Raw genomic sequence first — 27,425 nt, 5'->3', positions numbered from 1 at the left:
TTCGTTTTTTTTAGCAGTATAACCACATTGGACTTTGGGGTGGATAAGGTGCCCTTTCATATTAGTTTTAACAACTCCCCTCTGTGTGAAATTTGCATGTGACTCTTGTGGTTTGATCACTTTACTTTCAGGACTACAATTTCTTTTTATACTTAGAGCCTGTAAATTGACAATATGTTTTAAGTGTATTTGATGGCAGTCATCCAGAGTCGGTTCCTGTCTTACTTGGCCTTCTCTCAATCCTTGGTAAATAGATAGATGCCATATGCCTTTGTTATCATAAATTCATATTGATTGTTCAGCGGTGAATTTGGAGTAATTCCAGTGCACAGGATCTCTCAGAGGCAGGATACAAGTGCACACTGTACAACAAGCTTATTTTATCTACAGTGGGAGCATTGTGGCAGGAACCAAACCTGGAAATGGCATTCATCTGTGTTGACAGCATGCTGTGAGGCATTCATTTTGTTTGCTATGGATATATTGTTGAATGTATGAAACATCTAATAAATATATACTCACATATTTTAAAATAACGGTGGAGCTAAATGAACTTTACGTATTTCTACAAGGTAAAGCCTTTGACTATGGAGAGATTGACAATTTTTTTTTCTAGCTAAACACCCTATTACCATAACATCATCATTTGCATGGGATTTGATTTGGTGATTTACATGTATTATAACGTTGATGAAAACTAAGCACAATAGTACAGAAATGACCAACTTAATATAAACACACAACATTTTGACCTTATCTTTGGATACCTGTCTAGGTTTGTGCATCTCAAGTGTTATTAAATCTAGTGTTCCGGTCTTCATAGAACTGTGGCATTTACAAGAGTCAAAAGATGTTTGGAATATGATGGGACTTAGATTAATTCTGCTTTTACAAAATGAAACAAGTGTTGGAGGATGGTGGCCGCTGATTTTCTTAGCAGAAAACATCTCTTTAAGTTTCTCTAGGTGGGTCCTAGTCCTCTGCAGAGAGATTACAATTGATGGTGAATGCCGTATCTGGCTGACCAGGTTATTGATTTTTAAAGTGGATGTTACTGAATGAACTTAAACTTCAATGTCATATCCCAAACTCAGCTAATGCAGTTAATATAATTTTCTATGAATGTCCCACTTGGAGCTACCATAATTCCCTTCAGTCCCATAGCATGTGAACCTCTCATTACTAGTCGTGTAGTGTACTGGCACATGCAGTGTTTCCTTCTATAACTTCCTGTATTTTCTTAGTTAATGTCGTGATTCTTAATTGTAAACGGATTTCTGATTACGACTTTTATGCATTTATATGCTAGGAGTATACAACCACCTGTGATTTTTGACGTGACACTCAATGACTTACAACCTTGGACAGGAAACTTTTTTTTTTTTTTTTTTTCAGATTGATTGTATCACATAGGAATTTGGAGAAAATGTAGTGTGTTTAATCACCTAATGATGTTAGCATATTGCATGAATATTATTTACTACTGATTTTCTTTTCTACTCAGTATCTGCTGCTGCTTGTTTCACTGCCCAGCAATAGTCAGCCAGTGTTGATGGATTCACATGCCCTGACACTGCTTTTCCATCATTGCAATGTCCTGGTGAAACCTTTCAACACGTTTGTCACTGATTACACTTCAACACGTTTGTCACTGATTACACTTCAACACGTTTGTTACTGATTACACCAAAATTAGAAAGGAGGATGTCCAAGCTTGACTATAGAATATGAATCTTTGGTGAAATGTTGCATTTCAGTGTTTTGTATGCTTGAAGCGTATTGTCAACCAGTTGGATGTAGTTTGTTGCTCTGTACTTGACAAGAAAATTCTCAACAACGTCTTGAATTCCATGAGAGAACATCGGAGTTAAATATTGAAATCCTTCACCTTTCTTGTTCATTACTTTCACATTGAAATCCTTCACCTTTCTGGTTCATTACTTTCACAAAACATTTTATCATTGTAAGATTTATATGAAGAAGAGGCAAAAATATCTTTGTTGGGTCAACATGTGGTTCATGTATCAGACTTTTCTGCTCTGGAGCCATATACTTATGGAAAGATCTTTTAATGTAATGAAACTCTTCTACATGACTGTTGTGTTTGCAAACGAAACAACGATACTTGTTATATCTGGGCTGCTTTCCTAGTGGCAGTTCCACAACTTTTACCTAATCACATATGAATATTCATAATATGAGTGGAATATCACAAAAATAGGTGATTACAATAAAACAGTTTGAGATAGGAAAATTTAAAGTGGATTTTGTGGTGAGTAAGCCAAAATCCAAAAATGTTTAGGAAGCAAAGTTTTCATAGTGCAGTGTAATCAGAGTAAATGCTGCTTAGCACTGTAAGTGTGTCACTTGAGTTTTACACAGCTTCACCATTTGCATTTTAAGAATGTCTAGTTTAAGTTTCACAAATAGTTGTCTTGATTTATTTCATGATGTTTATGTTTCATTTCATTGGTCTTAGTGGCTGTGATCCATTAATACCATGATCAGCCATCAGCTCTTCTTACATGTTCATGTCCAACTGGCTACTTGGAAGAATTAAACAACACTATCACGTGACACAGGTTTCTTGGTGCTGTACATGTGCACTCTCACATGTCAAGAACAATGTGTAGTTTCATCTTGATGGCACTCATGTGCGTACAATGGTTTTTAGTTTTTGCTTATCGTTCCGTATAGCTTGTGGACTGAAGTTAACTAGTTGACTCTTTTTTATAGATGTAATTTTTTTTTTTCTTTTTCCAGTTTCATTCCCAGATTTTTTACCAACAGAAGCCGACGTGTAAGTGTTTTGTTTCTTCTTTTTCTTTTTGGTAGCTCATGTTTCTGTTAGTTTACTTGTTGGTATTTGATACCCCATCTCAACTGGTTAGGGGTGGCTGGCTGTGATTCAAATGCATGCAAGTCAAAAAAATCACTAACTTCTGTGTTTTGTATTTGATAACAGCATGTCAGTCATGCTTTAAAAACAATTAATTTATAGATCATTTTCTGTTTGTTTTATGTAAAACAGCTGAAGCTCAAATCTTCTAAATTAATTAAGTCTGCTGCGGTCAGTTTAAAAGAAAAAATTAAACACTGTTAACCGCTCCTATTTACATAACTATTTGAATGTTGCCTAGCAGTTTAAGGGTTCTTGTTGTAAAAACTACTGGCTTGATGTGTAGCAGGTCAGCTGCAGAAGAGCACCTGCTATTTAAGGTGCCTGATAACACCAAAAAAAACCAGATGGATGGTGTTGAGGGTCCACATTGCAACACTACAGCCAATAACAGGGAAGCACCAAGAGCTCATGTGTTAAATTTTAGATGTAGAGAAGGAAATGCCCTAGTGTTAAACAAACTGCCTATATTTCAGAGTCAGCACTCAGGGCATTCATCTTTTTCATGAGATACTCATCTAGTGCTGTGATTTTCTTTCTGTTCTTTGTTTAATCCAATGTACGTGTGCTGCTGTTCTCACATGCAACACAACTTTTTTGCTAGGTCAATGGAGGATGCTCTACACCTGACAGGACTGAGTGATGTTGCTGATATTCTTGGTGACCTTCTAACTGACAACAAAGTTGCGGCCTCAGAACTGGGTCTGTCTGAAACGCAAGCCAGAAAACTGACACGGTAGGAGACGTTGCCTTTTACCTTGTGCACTGGGGAAGACCTAAAACCAGTATAATTCTATAAAATTTATAAAGAGGAAAAGAACAAATGGGTTCTGCCATCTGCCACCATTACCAGGATTATGAGAAATGGATGAGATAGTTGGGTTAACATATAATTAGAAAAACTGATACACATGTTAAATTGGGTTGTCTAATTGGATTATCATATGGATGTGGTGAGACAGGACATGCAGGTGATGGGTGTAACAGAACAAGATGCAGAGGACAGAAAGATATGGAAGAAGATGATCCGCTGTGGCAACCCCTAACGAGAGCAGCTAAAAGAAGAAGAAGAAAAAGCAATGACTTAATTACATAAGGATCAGCAACTATGTATTGTAAAGATAATTTTACTCAGTGAAAATTAGGTCTGAGTAAAATACGGATTTTCCAAGAAATCGTTGTTTTTCGTTTAAATGATTCGATATTGATTCAATCATGTGAATTTCTATCCTGCATAGTTACTATATGTACATTTCTGCTTATCTTTGTTTTTGCCGTCCACTCCAGTAGATGTCGCTATATGCACATGTTAAGGCTTTTTGCCTTGCATAGAATGAGAAGGGTCCAGCTACAGATATGATTGCATAAAATGGTGTGTCCTCCTCCACTGAAGTTAGAGCCTTCGACACTTAAATGTGTGGGCTTGCTACGGGTTCAAATGGTGCATCGGTAAAGAACAACTGGAATAAAGCAAAGACGGATGTAAGCTGTACAGCACAGAGGTTAACTATTGTTGTAACACAACAAATCTGAGAAATCATTTATCCCGACATCACCAAAAACCATAATATTAGTTAACATCTAAATGAGTAGAGCTTAAAAAATCTACTCTGGAGGCAGCAAATAGCTCCAAGCTTCTGTTTAATCACCTTGTGCCAAAAAAATAACAATCTATAGCAGTTTTTAATCTGTAAAGATCTGAGACCCTACACCATTGTTGAAAATGAAGGTTTTCAACAAATGATACAGGTTTTTGAACTGTGGTATGCTATACCAAACAAAGCAAATTAGTGAAGTTATTGTAACTAGGCTTTATGAAGATCTTAAGCAAAGCATCGCCACATCTCAGGTCAGTGGAGCGAGTAGTCCTAACTTACGACAGCTGCACATCCAGGACAGCACATTCCTACTTGATGAAGCACATGTCACTACATTAGAAATGGCGAGACACCTGTGAAGGATGTGCTGCAGACAAGTGCGCTGCATGCCAGTCACACTGCACGCATCCTCACTGCTTTATACAGTGTGCAGAGCTGCTGAGATGGCTGACTGGCTGTTGTTCCAAAAACCTTTCTAGCATTGCCAATGTGCTGATCCATCGCGTGACCACATCAGTCACAAGTTTGTGTGTTGGCAAGTCCAATAAACGTTGCTTTAAGCATGTGGCTACTAGCTGCACTGCTACAGTGGAAAAAGTTTGCAACACCCTTCACCCAGTGAAGCAAGCGGGCAGTTGTTGGAATTTTTAGAGCAGTGTACGTTACCAAAGTGAGTGTGTGTGCGTGCAAAACAGCTAGTGTAAAGTATGTCCATAAGCCGTATCGCAGATCATATTAGTAGAGTTGTCAGTCACGAGAGCCGGGTCTTTTTCCTGTTCTGACGCCTCCTTTTAAAACGCTTCTTTTTTGTCTGAGGAGGAAATGTGAGGAGGATACATTTTCAAGACTGATTAATGTGACTGTTACAAGTGAGCGACTGAAGATATCTGTAACTTGTAGACTTATACAGAAACAAGTCTTCCAACTGTATATTTAATTTTGACTAACTCAAGATTAGTTTAAAACGTCCAACAGGGCAACAAATTTGGCAGTTTTGTTGAAGGGTGTCTGTATGGAGATTCATAACACATGAATAGGTTATTGAATAACATTTATTATTTAAGAAACAATATTTGATTATTTTTCAATAATATTATTTTCAAGATGATATACATATTTTATAAAGTAGACACTGAATTGTATTAAAACAAGGAGCCCCCTCATAATATGTGAGGACTCTGATGTGGTGATACATAGGTTAGAAAAAATTATGGTTAATTTGAGTGAGTGCAGTGATGTGAAAAAGGTTTTTTTTTCTTTTTTAAAAAACAATGATATTTTGTTCCACGTCTTCCAAAATCTGATGTTAACTTTTCATTACAAATTAAGTATTTGTACTAAAATGTCATTTCATGTTTATGTATATGTTATGAAGTCACTAAGTAGACACCTTTCAAAATAAAATGTTCCTGAAATTTTTCACATAATATTAATGTTCTGTATGCATGGTTAAGTAAGCTCTAAAAAAGCCACCTCTTCAAATATATCAGTGCACGCTAATTGAGTCAAGATAAAATCGATATCAAATCAAATTCAGGGCATTGTGAATCAAATCTAATCGGGACATCAGTGCTGATACTCAGCCCTAATGAAAATACACATCTGTAGTCCTGTGTGGAGTTTTATAGGGGCAGGTCTAATAATGCAAAAAATCATCCTGTACATGTTTGTACCTACCCGTTCTCATGTCTGAAGTCAAAAGGCTTTAACCAGAGCATGTCCAGTAAATGACTTTATGTTAAACAGCTACACTGGCCCGCCATCTCTCATTATTTGGCAGATGTGTCTGATTAGCAACACAGACTTGACATTTCTTAGCCCTCTGTGAGAGTAACTCTAAAGTGCCCATTTCCAGCTTCCAATCTGTAAGGCTCATCCAGTCAGAGACGGACTTCTTCAGTCCTGCCTGTGATTACGTTAATACCAAAATTGGAGTTAATTTTTCTGTATATGGTAGGTCAATCTTGAAAGGTGTGATACTGTCACTTTTTATAAAGCATGTTGTGAATAAACATCTTCTGGCCATAGATCACCAGTTAATTGTAATGGACAGATATTGTTGGTTTCCTTTAACACTGCATTAATCAGTTTATACTTTGTTTTTATGTGTACTACTGTATTTAGTCATTTGTAAAGTCTATACTCACATTTTATACCTGAAACCTTCACTGCAAACAGTGAAATGTGCTATACAAAGATAAACTGAATTGAACTGAGTATATTTAGTTTGAGTGTTCACAGACAATGCAGAACAACATTGAAATGTAAAGCACAAGAAGCGTTGACTGTTTCTATGTTCCATGGCTAAAACAGACTTCAGCTGCTGCATGACTAGAGATTAATTGTGCAGGACCCGATTTGGTACTTTGCTGGGTATGATGCCAGTTGAGTGCTGTTGGTGTTAGCAGGTGGTCAAATAACATAAGGGACCTGTTATCCTTTACAATTGAAGAAAACATTGTAAAGGAAGGATAGCAACACAGTATTAAGGCTTAGAGTCTAAATGCTGGCTACATTTAAAAATCTGCCCCAGAATTCATTGAGAAAGGGTGTACCCAAGAAGCAGAAGCTGTCCATTTAACTAATGACGATACAACCTAGTCTTTGAATAATTTGAACAAGCTGATCCAGAGTGAGATGTGCAAAAGCAGAACTGTGAAATACTGCAGTACTTCAGAGCATGCCTGGAGTAACATGGCGCTGATTTTAGCATAAAGTAAAACAAAATACTGCTGTTCTACATTTGAATGTCAGCTTTTGTCTTCAAATAAGGATTTTTTTAAATACACTCAGTGTTTTCATTAATGATGTCTTTATTCATTTATAACAGCATGTATGAGTCCCAAGTCAGACAGCCATACCCCTCCATCAACAAAATTGATCAGAAGAAGCAAGAAGTCAAGGAGTGGATGAAAAGGAAACATCAGCAGAGACAAGCTGAATATCATAGGGAGCGAGAGAAGCAAAGAGAGCAGGAGCACCGGCCATTCACAGCCATGGCACAAGTAAGACATGCAGCCCAAATGCCTTTGGATGGTAAAATGTGTTCAAGAGCACGCTGGCAACTTGTTTTAGTTAAACAACACAAAGCTACAAAATGTGAATCTGATTTATGTTGTGGTTATTTTGCAGAGAAACTTCACCACCAAAGACATCAAATTAAACAAGAAGATTAAAGAAGACAAAGATAAGTATGTTTTTAGGTTTTCCCACTCGTTTTAGATGCCACTGATTTTTATTATCACATTTTCAACAGTTGCCTACCTCATCAGCGATTAGACTTTGTCTGGTTAGGCTGAGTTGTTCCTCTGTTACCAAGCCTCTCTCATGTTTTTTTTTTTTTTTTTTTTGACAATTTGGTACATGCCCACTTTTCATCACTTTTGACAGCAACATTGGTCAAACTTAAGTTTCTACTTGTCTGCAGCAAGTTATGAATTAGAGAGTGTGTAGGGTTATACAGTATAGCAGATGGGGCGAATGAGCAGCAAAAATGTATTTTGCCTCACGTGATATTATGAAAAATACTGTGATCGTTGTGCCAGTGGATAGTTTCACACACGTCTTATTGAAGGCCTGCTGTCAGGTATACTGTTACATGTTGGATTTTTAGGACTTTATCACACCAAGTGCCCCCTAGCATTTCAAATGCCCTGCTTACCATTTTGGTCTGGAGCTGGGACTTCAAAGTAATTGTGTAGCAATTCAGTGCACCTGTGAGAAAGCAAATTCAACCCAGCACACCGATGCTACCTGAAAGGTCACAAAAGCAGAGACGATGGTACCAGCCAGATGCTGGTTTTGATCATGGCTGAATGTTCCAGACTGCATGTAATTTAACCAGAGTGGTGTATTTTGTGAAATACTCACACCACCATGTATTTGACACTCCACCTCATGGATGTCCATTCTTTTCTGTGTGCAGGATGATGCTATCAGACCATCACAGTCAGCGAAAGAAGGAAGCACTAAATCTGATGAATGAAATCCTCTCTGAGAACAAGCAGCTTGCAGAAAATGAGCACCATGTCACAAAAGGCACTTATATGACGTTTGTAACCAGTCCAGGACGGAGATCAGATGGAGGGTAAGACGCTGCTGCTGCGGATCAGCAGCATTCCTATTTATAATCACTTAATTCTGATTTTTAGCACTTGAACAGTGCATTGCTACATTCACCACAAAACAAAACAGCTTGGCAACCTCCCCAGGCAAACACGCGGTCCAGTCCCACCCTCCAGAAATGACCATATATCTGCCGTAGCCAGGTGTTACTTGGGCATCCCCTTGGCCCTGGTCCTGTAAATATGTTGTCTAGTTGGTCACTCGTCATCCTAGCTAGTTCATTTTATTGTGAGCTCATACAGTCTTTTTAATATCCAAACATTAGACCCTCTTAATCCAGTTGAGGGCCATGTGGAACCAAAAGCCTGTTGTGCTGGCATTGGGCATAGAGCTGCAACCAAACTCGAGTGAACAGTCCCTTTTACAGTGCCAATTTAGTGTCACCAATAAACATATCACACATGTTTCTAGAATTTGATAAAGGTAACTAGAGGACTAGGAGTAAAACACATACAGTCATGAGAAGAGACAGCCACTGACCAGGACTCAAGCCCAGAACACTGGAGAGCTCTGAGGCGGTAGTGCCAAACCCTTGTGTTAGTGATGACTACTAAAGACTGTGTCAGACAGCATGGGCAAAGCTATGTGTGCAATGGCTGCCACATATGTACTGGTGTTAGAGTGGCATGTCAAGTAAATGTCACTGGCAGATTGGGTGAGAAGAATAAGAAAGACTGGAGCCCTCCAACAGGTTGCCGTGTGTCCAGTGAGGTATCACATGAAGGTGACAGGCCTTCCACTGTAGAGCTCAGGTCTTTGTCCAGACTCCTTTTAAGTGTTATTCACATACAGTGGGATGCAAACGTTTGGGCAACCTTGTTAATAGTCATTATTTTCCTGTATAAATCGTTGGTTGTTACGATAAAAAATGTCAGTTAAATATATCATATAGGAGACACACACAGTGATATTTGAGAAGTGAAATGAAGTTTATTGGATTTACAGAAAGTGTGCAATAATTGTTCAAACAAAATCAGGCAGGTGCATAAATTTGGGCAGCACAAAAAAGAAATGAAATCAATATTTAGTAGATCCGCCTTTTGCAGAAATTACAGCCTCTAAACGCTTCCTGTAGGTTCCAATGAGAGTCTGGATTGTGGTTGAAGGTATTTTGGACCATTCCTCTTTACAAAACATCTCTAGTTCATTCAGGTTTGATGGCTTCCGAGCATGGACAGCTCTCTTTAACTCACACCACAGATTTTCAATTATATTCAGGTCTGGGGACTGAGATGGCCATTCCAGAACGTTGTACTTGTTCCTCTGCATGAATGCCTTAGTGGATTTTGAGCAGTGTTCCGGGTCGTTGTCTTGTTGAAAGATCCAGCCCGGCGCAGCTTCAGCTTTGTCACTGATTCCTGGACATTGGTCTCCAGAATCTGCTGATACTGAGTGGAATCCATGCGTCCCTCAACTTTGACAAGATTCCCAGTCCCTGCACTGGCCACACAGCCCCACAGCATGATGGAACCACCACCATATTTTACTGTAGGTAGCAGGTGTTTTTCTTGGAATGCTGTGTTCTTTTTCCTCCATGCATAACACCCCTTGTTATGCCCAAATAACTCAATTTTAGTTTCATCAGTCCATAGCACCTTATTCCAAAATGAAGCTGGCTTGTCGAAATGTGCTTGAGCATACCTCAAGCGGCTCTGTGTGTGCTGTGGACGGAGAAAAGGCTTCCTCTGCATCACTCTCGCATACAGCATCTCCTTGTGTAAAGTGCCGAATGGTTGAACGATGCACAGTGACTCCATCTGCTGCAAGATGATGTTGTAGGTCTTTGGTGCTGGTCTGTGGGTTGACTCTGACTGTTCTCACCATTCGTCACTTCTGTCTATCCGAAATCTTTCTTGGTCTGCCACTTCGAGCCTTAACTTGAACTGAGCCTGTGGTCTTCCATTTCCTCAATATGTTACTAACTGTGGAAACAGACAGCTTAAATCTCTGGGACAGCTTTCTATATCCTTCCCCTAAAGCATGATGGTGAACAATCTTTGTCTTAAGGTCATTTGAGAGTTGTTTTGTGACCCCCATGTTGCTACTCTTCAGAGAAAATTAAAGGAGGAGGGAAACTTACAATTGACCCCCTTAAATACTCTTTCTCATTATAGGATTCACCTGTGTATGTAGGTCAGGGGTCACTGAGCTTACCAAGCCAATTTGAGTTCCAATAATTAGTTCTAAAAGTTTTGGAATCAATAAAATGACAACGGTGCCCAAATTTATGCACCTGCCTGATTTTGTTTGAACAATTATTGCACACTTTCTGTAAATTCAATAAACTTCATTTACTTCTCAAATATCACTGTGTGTGTCTCCTATATGATATATTTAACTGACATTTTTTATCGTAACAACCAACGATTTATGCAGGAAAATAATGACTATTAACAAGGTTGCCCAAACTTTTGCATCCCACTGTAGCATTGCTGAAAAAGTACACCTGGGTTTCAAAATAAATATGGAACAACTTAGTGACTCTAGATAGATAGATACTTTATTAATCCCAAGGGGAAATTCACATAATAAAGTTCTATCTATCTATCTATCTATCTATCTATCTATCTATCTATCTATCTATCTATCTATCTATCTATCTATCTATCTATCTATCTATCTATCTATCTATCTATCTATCTATCTATCTATCTATCTATCTATCTAGAGTCACTAAGTTTGTTCCATATTTATTTTGAAACCCAGGTGTACTCTATTCAGAAGATCTCCAAATTGAACATCCCTTATTGCTGGGTCATCTCCATGAATGCTATCCAAAGGTATAAAATCCTAAGCATGGCCCACCCTCTCCTCCTCTGGCAGCTGAGTGTCCAGGGAGGTGATGGGGAGGAGCTCTCTGCTGATTGGACACCATGTCATCCATTGTCCAGACAATCGGCAGTCTCTAAGACACCAGCCTCAGCAGACCAATGTGAGGGCAGATGTTCTGAGAGATTCTACACATTCTGAAATCTTTTACATTTCCTGTGATTTTCTATTATGTTTTAATTGATAAATTAAATGTCAAAATCTCTCTTTTATCACTTATTTTATTAATAACAGAATTGACATTTAGGGCAGTGCAGTGGTGCTGAAGTTAACTCTCATGTGACACACTGTTTGAATCACAGCCAGATTATTTTGTGTGTGGATTTTGCACCTTCTCCCCATTCCCTCTTGCAGCCCAAAAGGACGTCTGAGGGTAACTGGTGTCTCCAAAATTATGAACAAGTGAGTAGATACCCTGTCGTGGCCTGGTGTGTCACCCAAGGCGATGATCCCTCTCTGTTTGGCCCCTCAGTGACAGCAAAGGAGAGGCGTGAACCAAGGCCTCCTTAGCATAATGAATTAAAGGGAAATAGCTGCTGTGCTTTGCTACACAACAGTGAGCGTCCATGTCATCTTTATAGCCATACAGTATGTGCCACTAATTCAGAAAAGAGGTTGATGGATGTTTTATATCCATCTGCTGTTTATGGAGTGTTAAGCCACACCTTTGCCTTCAGACAGTTTGTTCTCTTTCCTTTCCAGGGGCAGAACTCTTCACCAGCAAAAGGCCTCAAAGACCACACAGGGACACTCAACATCTGCTTACCCGGTCAGAGGATCCAAAGGGGCAGGTAGGATTTGTGTTCATTAGTGGAATACGTCTGGTTGCTCAGTTTAAATGTCATGTGATTTCACATTCAGTTATCCAAACTGAATTAGCCTGCCTTTGTCGTTTTTAGGGCCACCGTCTCGACTGTCACACAGAAGAACACCTGCTAAAGGAGGGCCTGGCGGTGTACATAGTGATTTGGGGTTACACCGACCTGGTAAGTCTGAGGCTGTCATCCAGTCAAGTGATTTAGTTTTAGTGTTTACCTGTAAACTGAGGTTTCACTTTGTAAATGTTTGTGGTAACACCTCTGTTTACTGGAGTAATCCCTGGTCTGATGTTTGTGGGTAATGGTGGACAAGCAAGATCATTCAAAGGCACAGTATCAAGGTCATGGAGCACCAACTCATGTTTGCCTTTAAACGGAGTGATGTGTCCTGTTTGTGAAGTTCGAGGCACAGGTGTTAGTGTTAAACTTGGATCATCACCAGTTTCAAGCAGTCTTCATATGAAAGACTCATTAAAAGTCCATCTCGCTTGAAATTGCAGTAGTCCTGGTTTTAACATACATATGAATGAATATTTTATAAGCATTTTGTCCATTCAGATGTGCTTACTGTATTTGTAATCCAAGCAGCACCGACAAAGTGTAGGCAAGTTCAGCATTCTACTGACTCATGACTCCTCTTCCTCAGCAAGTGCACTCCCAATGGACCGCATGTCTCAATACACCCGCAGAGGAATGCTGACCAATGTGAACTCTTGGCAAAAGAATTCCCAAAGCAGTAAGGCAGTAAGAAGCAATTCAGCTAACAAAGGGCGCCTGACATCTAAAGAAGGTAAAACAAAACTGCCCGCCTTGTCCACCTCATCAGTTGGAGTGGCTTGCACAGTAGGAAGCTCGATTTTCAGGTGTTTATCAAGATAATGCGACTTTTCTGTTGTAGGTGCAGTCAAATCCTTACAAAGGAAGACAGATGCACAGAAAGAGACTGAAGTTCAGACAGAGCGCAATGTCGTTAGTCCATGGAATCCGCCTGCTGAGATCAGGAAGCTCCTCGAGATGGACCAGGTGAGAAAATCGCAAAATTACAATGACAGCCATTTCATAAACAACAATCAAGCCCTTATTTTGACAAAATCGTTGAATGAAAATTCTTATGGCTGCTTTCCTCTATGTCAGCATCCTGTTATCTACTTTGTAATTCACGGGTTTTAACAGTTTCAGAAGATATCATGTGGCCCTCTTCTACCCACTAGTTACGTTTCAAGCATATTTGTGTATTTGAAGTATAATTTTGTATTTGCTACTTCAAATTGTGTCCTGGTAAGGATGATAGGAATTTTGAGCTTAAGTCATCATACTCACTGATCATCATGCCAGAGAGCGGCAACCTGTTGTTTAGCACATGCAGGTAAGAATTTCCCTGATGATAAGCGAGCTCTGCTGAATTCGATTTGGTTTGAAAACATGTAAATGTCTGGGAATCTCGGCAAACTTGGCAAAATGTATTGAAGTTAAAGAGAAATTAGAAAGTGAACTAGTTTTGAGTGCATTATAATGATGCAGTGGTCTTTAAAGTGCCACAGAGGATTAGGAAAATGTCTGCCAACTATACTGGACCAATTATTATGGCTGAAAATGTGACTTGAGCTGTGAGGCAGCAGTGCTAACCACTGTGCCTCCCTGAGTCCTTCATCTCTCTCTGCGTCTCCTGAGCTCCTATCACTACAACTAACACACACAATAGGTCTAAGATGGACAGGGGTCAGTGTTAAGTACTCGGAGGGTGGTCCCTGCCACTGCCTGATCTGCGCTAAACGGAGAGGCCCATAACATACTTAATCCAGCAGTGGACACAACGTACAATTAACCTGTGTAGAACAACAAAGCATTGTCATAATATTCTCTTTTTTTGTTTGTATTTGTTAAAGTTGGCTACTCGCAAATTTTCAGGAAAAAATCTGGCAAACAAGGTGACCAGTAAACCCAGGAAATTTTTCTGTGAGAAATTCTTTGGTGAATTTCACCAGTCAACTCAACACTTTAAAACTTATGCAGAGAGCAAAAAATGAAAAGGACCTGAACAGATACCAAGTCACCACTCGAGATGTCTAACTCAGAGCCACATAGACGCACAGCCCAGTCAAGTGTGTAACACACTGACATAAGGCTTATAGCAGGGACTCATCAAGGTCAGTGGTGTTTGTTCCACAGTGTAATAATAATAATTTATTTTATTTATAGGCACCTTTAAAGGCACACAAGGACACATTACAAAGCACATTAATAACAACAGTCACAACATAAAATGAATAAAATATTACAAAACAAAAAAAACAGAATAAATACAATAATAAAATTAAATTTAAATGTCTCAGCTAAAATTATCAGACAGACTAAGCCAGCTTAAAAAGATGTGTTTTAAGATGAGATTTAAAGGAAGGAAGAGAGTTGATATTACGGATGTCTTGTGGGAGAGAGTTCCAGAGGTGAGGGGCCACTCAACTGAAAGCTCTAAACCCCATGGTAGTCAAGTGAGCAGGAGGTATAATAAGATTGATAGAGGAAGAAGATCTAAGGATACAAGAAGGAATGGAGATGTGAAGAAGATCAGAAAGATAAGGAGGTGCCAGATTATGAAGGGTCTTGTAAGTAATAAGCAGAATCTTAAAATCAATGTGATATTTAAGGAGTGGAAAATAGCAATGGAGAGAATTGATTCGAGCTCCATATGCGCAAAACATACAATTATTCAACTCAAAATTATATGTTGAGCACATCTGTCTCGCTTGAAATTGTCCAAAATGTTTCCAGGGCAAGATCCTAGCTGTGAACGCTGCAATCAAGCTCCAGCCTCACTGGGCCACATGTTTTGGGCCTGCACCAAATTAACATCATTCTGGACAAAAATGTTTAAATGCCTTTCAGACAGCCTTGGTGTCACAATCCCTCCTAATCCACTAACAGCTGTGTTTGGTGTTCTTCCAGATGGGCTTAAAGTGGAGAAGGACAAACAAACTGTGATTGCCTTTACTACACTATTGGCACACAGACTTATTTTGCTAAACTGGAAGAATCCTAACCCTCCTCTTTTAAGTCAGTGGGTAACCGATGTTTTATACTATTTGAAACTGGGAAAAAATCAAATACTCAGTTAGAGGATCTGTGCAGAACTTTTTCAAAACCTTGCAGGATCTAATCAGTAATATTTTAGAATAAGCTCTTAAACCACTGAGGAAGCAGATTCTCTTTCCGTTTCTTTTTCTTCTCCATTTATCTGTATCCACCTAATAAACTCATCAATTTATTCATTTTTACGTTTTAGTCCGTTGGCCATGCTTTCTTTCTCAGGGGTGGGGGTTGATTTGTTTTCAGTCCTATTTTTTAATTTTTTTTTTTTGTAAAAATTGATTTATTTGTATGGAATGATTACAATAAAATGTAAACAAACGCAGGGGGAACAGCTTGATCAAGCTGCGAAAAATCACTGGGTTGCTGCCAGGTCTCAGTTAAGCCAACAAAATCAAACTTACCAGATCATAGAGTATAGGACCCTTACCGGTGAGTGAACAGACATTGAATAGCCCAGTGGCAAGTTTGATTTTCCCATGTCTTGCTGTAGCCAACCTCATTAGGTTAGCTAGCATACTAAGGTCGGCAGACCGTCCAGATCTTCGTGAAGTTCGAGGAAAAATAGACCAAAAAGACCGTATTGGCCTGTGGTCATAATAATTGAAGTTCCGTCGAGAACCACGGTGAATGTATTTCTGACGGGAGCGACGGAGAATATCCCGGTGACGGCACAACGCCGAAGGTGGTTTTGATTGGTGACTTCGAAGTTGAAGAAGCTCCAATGCCATATACTTGCAAATCAATGTCACTGGTTAAAACATTATAAACAGGACAGTCCAGGCAAAAACACTCCCAACAAGCAGCTCGTCAATCTGTGCCATGGATTCCAGCCAGAGAAAGCAAATCGCCAGAAACCAGGTAAACACAGCAGCAGAGCAGTGGCAGCAGGTAGCGCCAATGTTCTCTTGTTAAGATCATTTCTTTTTGTACAGCCATTACAGTGCTTGGTGTGCAGGACTCGTGTGTTGTGTCTCCAGCAACGTCTACACATGACAAGGACTGGTGCTTGTCCTCTCCTCATCTCTCTGGACACCACCTCACCAGGCCCTGTAATCCAGTCACGTGGATTCTCTTAAAAGTGGTGATACGCAGCTGTACCCATCATTCTGTCTGGAGGGCCACACATTCATTATCAGTTAGAATCTCAGCACATCTCCCTGGATGACCATCTCAGTGTGGCAAAGATGGACCTCCTTGTTATCTTCGTGAGCCCATCTGTCCAACACCCTATCTCTGTCAGCCTGGCTCACAATTGCCAACACCCACTGATTCTGTTCACCACCTTTGGGGGGCAATTGATGACCAGCTGTCCTTCACCGACCACATTCCAGCTGTCTCTCACTCTTGCAGATTCATTCTGTATAACATCATCACAGCAGAATGGTGTGTTTTTTATTTGACCAGAGAGCCCCCTTAAATTCTTTTCCTCTCCTCTCTTTCTAGGATTATTTCCCCCATGATTCACTGTCTCCTGATGTTGATGGCCTGTCAGAAAGCACTGGCAGCATTCTTAGCAAACTGGACTGGGCAGCAATAGAGAAGATGGTAGCCAGTGAAGAGATCGGAGAAGTTCTGTCTGAATTGTGAAGGCGTGCGTGTGTCTGGGAGCTACTGGGTACACACCCCGAGCTGGAGCTCCCTACCTTTACAATCGGGTGAAGCAGGAAGGTAAGCGACCAGATTCCACTTTCACTTCCCAGTGCAATTACAGGAAAGGTGAAGCCGTGTGGCTGAGTGCCTGGACAATGATGGGGCGAACAGAAGCCAAAGGACATCAGCTTTAAACAAATGTGCCTTCAAACTCCGCAAACTTTGAAATCAGCCACTGGGCTCCCAACTGTGGGCTCGGGCCGCTGCGTTTCGTTTGTTCTTTAAATGTAACTGACATGGAGCTGGTGGTCAGCAAAATGGAGTTTTGTATTCTTGGGTTGTGTCCACACTCTCCCTTCACAGTCTGTCTTTATTTAAATGTCATTTTATGTTCATTTAGTAATTTTGAAATGTAATGTTTTTCTCTAAATAATAATGTTATTTTGTACAGTTTTTGTAATTTATAAACTGGATAATTAAACTGTCATCTTTTAAAGTTTGACTTTTCTGCTTCTGAACTGTTTTCATCAGTGCACCTTTTACCGAGAAACTGGGGCTTTAGGTGGTGTCAGCGAACGAGCGGACTGTCGAGCCATTTGTGAATTGAGAGGACAAAATACGTAAACGTCACTGATGCTGCAACCCAAACTAACTACGAGGTACAGTTCTGAGTGGGGGAACTTCCCAGGAGTCATAGGCTGCATAGATGGAACTCCGGATGCTGAGGAATACGGGAACTGTAAGAACTGGCTTTGCATAAATGTCCAAGTCCAGGGTGTATGCACTCCCCACACTCACCGTCTTCACACATTGATGCGCGTTGGGCTTCCTTAACCTCCTTGGCGTTAGTCCCGAGTGTCATTCGAGCAACTTTATAGACACGTCTCATGTAAGCGTTAGATCCGAGGATTACTCGGGCTGTAAAAGTGCCAACAGTGTTAGTGCCGAGCGTTGCTCTGGAAACAAAGTAGGCGTGTCTTGTGTAAGCGATAGGCGAGTGTTACCCAGGCAACGGTGCACACACGTTTTCTTGTCTCGTAAGAAACGTTTAGCAGCAGTCCAGGTGTTGTGCGCTCGACAGTGAAACGAGCAGCAATGACAAAGTGAATCTGTCTTCAGACGGTGAAATCGAGAGCGATTCTGATGAATCTGAACGTGACGCTCGTGTCAATCACACTCGTGCGGTGTGCCGTTCAAAAGCTCATCAGTCTGGAAACAAAATCCTTCTTCCAGAGGGGTTTAAAGTGGAGAAGGACAAACAAACTGTGATTGCATTCACTACACTGTTGGCACGCAGACTCATTCTGATAAACTGGAAGAATCCAAACCCTCCTCTTTTAAGTCAGTGGGAAACCAATGTGTTATACTATTTGAAATTGGAAAAAATCAAATACTCAGTTAGAGGATCTGTACAGACCTTTTTCAAAACATGGCAGGATCTAATTAGTAATATTTTAAAATAAGTTCATAAAGCACAGAGAATTTTTTTTTAAATTAGGTATGTTTACAAGCCTTAAATTTAACGTTATTTGGCTTGCTCTTTCTCTCAGGGGTGGGGATCGATCTGTTCTTAACTCAATTTTTCTTTTTGTAAAATCTTGATTGCTTTGTATGGATTGTAATAAAATTAATAAAAAAAAAAAAAAGAAAATCCGCACGGAATCACACAATTGTTGTCCCAACTGTGACGTTGGATTGTGTAGTTCACTGTGCTTCAAGATATACCAGTGTATGACGGTGTATACGGTATTAGCATTATTTACATTATTCATCATCATCATTTGTATCATTATTATACTTTCTGCACTTCTGACTTTTAGTGTTTTGCATGTTTTGCAATTGAAAGATAAGATTTAATAAAAATGTCATTTTCAAAAAAATGCAACGCTTTTTACAATTTTTTTTTTTTTTGAGAAAATGTGTAACACTAAGGAGGTTAACTCGTCTCTACGCTGTCAGTTTGTCACAGGAGATCATAATGGAAGTTGGCTTGGTGACGACGGTGGCTGTGCTCGGAAGCTATAGTTGTACCCACCAACAGCTGAGTGGCGGCGCCACAAGCAGGCCGATATGCGCCCTCTTGGGGTCTGCTGGAGCACATTTAGTGCTTGGAGGGGTCGCTTTGAGTGCACTATATATATATTATATATATCTACTGTATATATATTGACATTTTCATCCTTCTGCTCAGCTCAGACACCTTTTCACATGTAATGAACAAATAAAATACAGTTGTGCTCATAAGTTTACATACCCAACCTACAAATTGTAAAATGTGTACCGTACTTTAAAGAAAAGATGACTGATCTGGCAGAAGACATTTCTTTTACTGTTAATGGGATCCAAGTTGAACTATAAGGCATTACAAAATAGCACAAGCATCTGTATTACTAAACAAAGGTTGTATATATGCACAGATGCCAGCCGTGCCGAAAGCCCACGCACACAGCGCCTTAGCACCCCAGAGTCAGTAGGTGGCGCCCAAACAACACAACACACTGAAGGTTGTATATATGCACGGATATCACATTGGGGTCATTCAGTGTTAAAAGTACGTTCAATTCTGAGTCCTAACATGAATTTTTTATTTCCATTTTACTTCATTTAAACCTTTGCACTCCGATATTTTTTTACTTACTTAACTCAAATACATTTTGGACTTAAATGATATAACAATTAAATGTCAATTTTAGTTTTAATAAATTGGTTAATTTTAGCACAAATATATTGATTTCATTAAATGTAAACTTTCCCAGGACGCTCCCACCCTCCATGATTTTTCATCCCTCCACAGATCGGATGGAACAGAAACTGACTGCCATTCTTGGATTTGCGATTCTTTAGAGAATTGGGGTTTACTGGTTAATCAGAACATAGGAATACAGAAAATAATGAGACAGTCCCTGTTCAAGAGTTTGCATACCGTTAGTTCTTAATACTGTTTATTGCCCACTTTAGCGTCAGTGATGGCATGCAGTCTTTTGTGATAATTGTGGATGAGGTCCTTAATTTTCTCACGTGGTAGAGCTGCCAATTCTTCTTGGTGAAAAGCCACCAGGTCCTGTAAATTTGTGGGTTCTCTTGCATAAACTGCACTATTGAGATTTCCCCGATGTGGCTCAATGAAATTGAGGTCAGGATGCTATGATGGGCACTCCAGCACCTTCACTTTTCTCTGCTGTAGTCGCCAAAGGGTCAGCTTGGGTTTGTGTTTTGAATCATTGTCATGTTGGAAGATCCAAGTGCGTCCCATGCTCAGCTTCCGGACTGATGATTGGAAGTTGTCCTCTCAATATTTTTCAGTAACATACTGCATTCATCTTGCCATCAATTTTCACTTTCAGTTACATGTGCCCCTGAACATCAGAGATCCACCGCCATGCTTCACAGTAGGGATGTACTTGTCATGGGTCTTGTTGCCTCCTCTCCAAACATAGTATTTATGGTTGTGGCCATAAAGTTCAATTTTGCTCTCATTACTCCAAAGTACTTTGTTCCAAAAGTATTGAGGCTTGTCTAGATGCTGTTTGGTATACTGTTAGTGGGCTGTTTTTGTGGCATTGGCACAGTCAAGGCTTTTTTTCTTGCAACTCTACCGTGCAGCCCATTTTTGTTCAAGTACCTCCTTATTGTGCATCTTGAAACAGCAACACCACTTGTTTGCAGAAAAGCCTGTATCTCAGCTGAAGTGGGTTGTGTTTTTTCTTGGCAGCTCAATAAATGATCCTGGCAGTTGTGGCTGAAATCTTGGTTGGTGAACCTGATCATGGTCTGGTAACAACAGAACCCCTAACTTTCCACTTTTTATCAGAGTCTGAACACAACTGATGGGCATTTTCAGATCTCCGGATATCTTTTATTTCCTTTTCTCGCATGTCATTTGACAGTTCTTTTGCTTTCTCCATAGCTTGGTATCCAGCAAAGTCAGTGCAGCTCTTTTGAATATAAATTGACTATTTTTATGCAGGCAAACACTAATTACAATCAGAGGTTATAGGTGTTGGCACTCTTTGAACCTGTGTGTATAATATCAGCCCCAACATTCAAGGATATGTAAACTTTTGAGTAGGCCCATTTGGGTGGTTTTAGTTACCATTATGATTTAAAAAGGGCATATGCAATAATGCTATAATAAATTGTTTCACCTGAGCACACTCCCTGATTTAAAAGGAAAGCTTTCTGCATGAGTACTTATTTTCTAAACAATTGTCAATATTTCACAAATTCTGCCAGGGCACATAATCTTCGGAGCGCGACTGTGTGTATTAAAACATCAGCGTTTGTCAACGTTTGTTCTGTCTGGTGTGTTACAGACTCGGCGATGACATCCTGCACGAGGTAATAAAAGAGCACTCGCTATGCGTATTGACGTGACCTCTGAGGCAGCTGCACCGCCGACTCCTTCATCTTCACTTCCTGAACCCCCCGTGTTGGTGAAGTTCAATGGCCAGCCCTTCATGGGCGGTGAGCCGCCTTCTCTGCCACCCTTGCGTTTATGAGGGAGGAGGATGTGGAGGGTAAACGGCCTCACAACTCCTCACGTCTGTCCATGTTGACCTTCTCCTTGAAACTGGCGGGTGTGTTTAAAAAAAAGAAAGTGAATAAAGGGAAGTATTTGAGTAGCTTTTATTTCATATTTCATATACACGTTCAATTCCAAATCCGACTATTAACAAACTGCATCAGGTCTGCGTTATTCTTTTACTAGAAGTAAAGGTTAGGAGCCCACGCTGACACAGCGCACTGCCGCACCCAACACATGACAAACCAACTCAGGAGCCCAAATTAGGACCCGAGTGCAGCCAAGCAGTGGGTGCCACCTCAGTTCAGATGGCGTGGAGCCAGTGTGAGGTTTTTTGCAGTGCCAATCCTGCCACCCTGCAGGTTGGAGGGCCTACTTGCGGGGCTGGTTGCAGGTTAACGTCATACCCAGGATGGCGCAATAGCTGGAAGCAAAGAAAAGGAATATTCATCAGTTCAAAACTGAGCAGTGGTGACGTTTTTTTCTCTTCAGTTTCCTGCACTTTTGGGTTTTTCTTCCGAAACTTCTTTTTTAATGTCAGCCCACCAGTTTTCAGTGGCGCGGCCGTGAGTGTACTGAGCTGCCACTCCATCCTCTCTGACCTCTCAGTAAAGAACCCTGATGGTGCTCGCTTGTTTGGGGTCGTCGTCTTGTTATGACACCCACTTCAGGGGCATTTCCTCATTTTTAATAATATTTTAATAATAATGGGTTTGCGTGCATCTCAGGTCCTCCCTGTGTGGTAGCACTTTGAGTGGTATAAATTATTATTATTAAATATTGTAATGTTTTCAAGCTGATCTCTGGTCTACTATTAAATAGGCCCAACACCGTCATATGAACCACATCCCCATGCCATGATTGTTGTGCCACCCACTTCACTGTCCTCACAGTGCACTGTGGCATCAGTTCAGTACCCAGGGGTCCTTGGACGTACTGTCGATGACCACTAGACCTGAAAAGAACAATTTTACTCTCATCAGTTCACAGAATGTTACTCCATTTCTCGATGAGCTCCTTGGCAAATTGTATCCAATTCTGCACATGCTGTTTTACGGGGGCTTCTTGGTCTTCTGCCTGTAACAGTACAGGTAGTCGTCGACTTGCGACCATTTGACTTACGACCGCAACTGCGTCTCACAGGCAAATGACAGCTTTCACGACGCCAGCTCCACAGGCCGTGACTCTTGCATCTCGATCTCAGTTTTTTACCTGCTGCGGTTTCGACGTCGTTCAGTTCCATTTGTCTTACAATTATAGGAAAAAGACAATTGATCTCGACATAAAAAAAGAAGGTGATCAGGCAGTAAGAGGGAGGATAGAAAGCGAATGCGATCGCATGTGACACGAAGTTATCCCATTGTAACTGGCGTTCACCACACGTGATTTGAATCTCGTTGACCTCCGAATCTTCTGTGTTGTGACTCGCGATGTGCCGCTTTGTGCGAACTGCCATGAAGGGGTCATGAAACCACACTGAACTCCTTTATCCATCCATCCATCATCCAACTCGCTATATCCTAACTACAGGGTCACGGGGGTCTGCTGGAGCCAATCCCAGCCAGCACAGGGCGCAAGGCAGGGTGCCAGCCCACCACAGGGCACACACACACACACACACACACACACACAGACTAGACAATTTAGAAACGCCAATGCACCTAACCTGCATGTCTTTGGACTGTGGGAGGAAACCCAAGCAGACACGGGGAGAACCCGGGAAGCAAACCCAGGTCTCCTAACTGCGAGGCAGCAGCGCTACCCACTGCGCCACCGCGCCACCCACTCCTTTATCTGTTAATGGTTCTTATTCACAGGCTGAAAACCTACGAGTGCTCAGACTCTGCTGGGACAAATCCTAACATCACCGTTAACACAATGAACTCTGGGTGACGTAACACAACACAGCCACAGAAAGCTGTTAAAGGTTTGGCACCCATTTGAGGAACAGGAATAACAAAACAAAATAATAAAAAAAAAAAAATAGGAAATGTACACAATTTGCTGAGAAGATAATAAAAAAGGATATAAAAACAAACAATATGACTTAAGGAGCTTATTGTACAGTACTGCACATGCGGTGTACCGGTCCGTCTTATGTCCAGATCGACTTGTGAACGCTCCGTCGAAGCTAAACGTGGTCGGACGTCGACGACTGCTTTACTCGCAGGTAATCTTCGATCTTTCTGGAGGAGATGATTGGCCGAGTCTTTGCCATCCTGACTATTCTTTAATCCGTTTTCACACCAGTTGCTTGTTCTCTTCTGCGTGTTTTGGGTGTTTGTTGCCATTTTAAAGCATTTGAGATCATTTTAGCCGAGCATCCCATAATCTGCTGCACTTCTTCACACGTTCGTTTTCCCCTCTCCAAGCAGCTCGTGTTGTTCCAAAGGTTGGATTGGCCCATTTCACGTAGGGAACAGATTTTATCACCATGTGTGAAACATTTGTTTCCCTTCTTCCATTTTTTCACAGAATGAATGAATGAAATCCCCAATGCTGCTGTTCTGCACACGAGTGACTCGATTACTCAGAACGTGGCCGCTGCTCTGCTGTTGCACCTCGACGTCTACAAGTAAATGATTCGCCATGCAGAAACTCCATGTAGTCACTCCTGCTACTGCTGACTGGGGGTCCTCGGGTTACCGATGTTGTGCTGCTGCTGTTTTTCTGAACACAACTCTACATGAGGCGTCTCAGAGCAGATGACGCGGAAACAAAGCAAAGTTTGAAAGGAGAGGAAGGAAGTGCAAAGTGAAATGTCGTCACATCCCTCATCTGCCATGTTCTCCAGAGGCCGCTGGCTCTCTGTTGCTCTGAAACGGCCTCCCCGTGTGGGTCTCAACATTAGTGAGACGGCTACAAAGAAAGGACGCCCGCACACGCAAATCTGGCCTTCGAGCCGCCCTGTGCTTGACTGACTAAGGGCCTCACGTTACGTATTCTGTGCATAATGTGGACCCTAATTGAAGTCGAGGGGGGCTATCCGGGAATAAGAGACGTGTGTAGATAGACTGAGAACTTTTGGTGCAGTGCTGGTGCGTTTTGTTGATTTATTTCTGACAAATAATTTTGAGAGCCACTTTGGAAGGATTGCTGCCTGGAATCGTTGAGCACAATCACGAGTGCAACGACTCGTTTGCGGAGGGCAGCACACGTATTTACAATGATGTCTATTCTGCTCATCGCTACTTGAAGTCCATGAATCCCTCCATTGTAAAGGATGACAATAAGCCCATTCTGGCAGGAGTGCGCATTGCCGCACCCACCACATGACAAATCAACTCAGGATCCCAGATGAGGACCCGAGTGCAGCCATGCGACGGGTGACACCGCAGCACCACACCAGTTCACATGGTAGCTGGAGTGCCAATTCTGCCATCGATCCCCAAGTTTTTCCCTGCAGGTTGGACGGAGCAATTGTAGCACTCTGGCAGGTCAGGCTGAATTCGCTCTGCTGGACCCCAAATTGAAAGCTGGCAGACTGGAGCAGGTGAGGGGGGCTGAGAGACACGGCGCCGACCGACGGGGTCACTGCAGCACACAGAGGCTCTTCATATTCTTTGTAGTTGAAATGAACTGGACATGTGAAGTGTAACGTGAACAAAAGCACGCGCTGCACAACGGAGTACCACTGCCATTCGAACAGAAACAGCGTCGTGGATGTCAACGGCAGCCACTGAGGGTCCGTCTGTGGAGAACTCGGTGATTTCTGTGGAGGGCGGCATTAAAGATCCAACATCCCACCATTCTGTTGACGCCCGGTTCATCCAAGCCTAACCCTAAGAAGAAATCCCACCTGATTCATTTAATCATTCAAACCCTCTGAACGTGCAGCCCACCTACTGCTACTCAATTGAAATTGTCAGTCGAATGTTTACTTTTGTTATACGCGTGAAACAAGACGTACATTTATTACTTTTGATGCATCTTCATCGATTCTAATAATGATGGTGATAATAAAGATATAAGGAAGGAGGGAGGAATACTTCTATGAAAAGATTAGGGTGAATCCAACTACTAAAGATCTTCTTTGCAGCCCTATGCATGCTACCTTTGTAACAAATACGTATAACAAAGAGTTTTAGACACAATCATTTAAAATGGACCGATTTCTCTTGACACTCCCATCAAGTCTTTGAAACTCGGTTGCGACTTTTGCAGTTCAAACGAAGCTCAATGAACGAGAATTCAAAACACCAGGCTGACTCGGCGACTGAGATTTTCAAACAGGAGTTCACCGTGGAACAGACTTTCAAAAGTCGCATTTTAGTGGGGTTGACATGCGGCTTTAATTATTCTGGTGTGTATTCGAGAGGTTTTGGTGTTTATCGTGTTTATCGTAGCGACCTCACAGTAAAGGGTCCCAAAAGGAAGTGATTGCAGAACCATTTACAGTGGAATCTCGGCTCACGACCGTAATTCGTTCCAAAACTCTGGTCGTAACCCGATTTGGTTGTGACCTGAACTCATTTCTCCCATAGGATTGTATGTAAATACAATTAATCCATTCCAGACTGCACAAACTGTATGTAAATATATATATATTTTTTAATTTTTAAGCACAAAAATAGTTAATTATACCATAGAATGCACACTAAACTAAATGTAAAAACACTGAAGAACACTGAGAACACCTTGAACAGAGAAAACTAACATTGCAAGAGTTCACACTTCTGCCTTACGAACCGCTCGCTGTAGACAGTTTTTTTTTTAATGAGTTTTAAGCACAGGGGAAAAAAAATGAAAATTTGGAAAATCCTTCATTTATACAAAAACTAACCATAAACAACCAAGAAAACTAACCTTGCATAAGTCGAGTTCTGGCATGAAGGAAGTGAGGAGGAAGAACATGTATCTTCCTGGCTTTCTCGCATAACATCGCCTCGCTTACGCTGTCCCCTGCAAGCTGCTTCTCGTTCAGCCACACTAGCAGCAGTTTTTCCACCTCTTCCAGCACTTGAGGCCTCTGCCTGGTTAACAGTGTAACTCCTTTTGCAACATCAGCTGCTTTAATGGCCTCTTTCTGTTTTAGAATAGTCGAAATCTTCTTGTACTCTGCGGTAAGATCAGTAACACGAACGCCACGCTCATACTTTTCAATAATTTCTTTCTTTAATTCGATTTCAATTTTCTTCGAATCTTTCTTCTCACCAACACCACCACTCTTCACTTGCTTAGAGGCCATGGTTAATTGCAAAATGAATGCAAAAGCACACGAAACAGAGCACAAAGAGTTCACAGCGAATGCACGCACATCTGAGTGAGAACAACGTACAGGGAGAGACTGAATACGTGAAGAAGTCATAGCGCGTACGAACCGGAAGGGAAACTGACTTGTTTATCATCCGAGTGTGGGGTCGTGAACAGATGCAAAAGTTTGGCGAACTTTTTGCTTGTGACCCGATTTGTATGTGTTCAGAGATGTTTGTGATCCGAGGTTCCACTGTACTTGTAACTGTCCAAGAAGAATTATAAAAAACAAAACAAATGAACTATTTACAATTATCTAGAGACTCGTCAGTGTCATGGCCCTGAGGGATATCATCAAAGACCAAGAACAAGAACCCCCGTTCCTCCCACAGAATCAAGATGGGTCACTGCAGTCTGCAATATCTATGACGTAGGCCATGAAATGCCCTATGAGTCAGATAGCCCACCCAACAACCCTAATCTTAACCATAATGTTACGGGGCATGCGATGACCGTTTGCTGACGATGGGGTGCAAGTTACTGGCCTCATAGGTACTGCGCTCTACAATTACACAGAACCCGCCTACCCATCTAGAAGACCCCGCCTCCATTCGGCAGTTCCCCCGCCCACGGCACCACCCCTTCGATTTTCTTTTATTGTCAATCATATCCGCGATGGCAATCCTCCACGTCGCTAGGCTCCCGGCTGGGATGCTACAATATAATATGACTTTATGTGTTTATTTCTTAAGCTCCAATAAACA

General features: G+C 41.2%; 1 protein-coding gene across 10 annotated transcripts in view; it reads left to right on the top strand.

The window, feature by feature from the left end:
- Positions 1-17,448, top strand: part of cplane1 (ciliogenesis and planar polarity effector 1) — a 114,098-nt gene extending 96,650 nt beyond the window's left edge. For all 10 annotated transcript variants that reach the window (XM_039750548.1, XM_039750557.1, XM_039750554.1 and 7 more), the window contains 10 exons: positions 2,764-2,800; positions 3,504-3,635; positions 7,328-7,502; positions 7,630-7,688; positions 8,423-8,584; positions 12,154-12,242; positions 12,351-12,437; positions 12,916-13,059; positions 13,168-13,292; positions 16,800-17,448. In XM_039750548.1, the coding sequence (XP_039606482.1) occupies positions 2,764-2,800; positions 3,504-3,635; positions 7,328-7,502; positions 7,630-7,688; positions 8,423-8,584; positions 12,154-12,242; positions 12,351-12,437; positions 12,916-13,059; positions 13,168-13,292; positions 16,800-16,943 (1,154 nt within the window). In that variant the 3' untranslated portion in view covers positions 16,944-17,448. The remainder of the gene's footprint in view (positions 1-2,763; positions 2,801-3,503; positions 3,636-7,327; positions 7,503-7,629; positions 7,689-8,422; positions 8,585-12,153; positions 12,243-12,350; positions 12,438-12,915; positions 13,060-13,167; positions 13,293-16,799) is intronic.
- The last annotated feature ends 9,977 nt before the right edge of the window (positions 17,449-27,425 follow it).

The sequence above is a fragment of the Polypterus senegalus genome, chromosome 4 (assembly GCF_016835505.1).
Source record: "Polypterus senegalus isolate Bchr_013 chromosome 4, ASM1683550v1, whole genome shotgun sequence".
NCBI lineage: Eukaryota > Metazoa > Chordata > Cladistia > Polypteriformes > Polypteridae > Polypterus > Polypterus senegalus.
This window is presented reverse-complemented; position numbering and strand designations above follow the sequence as displayed.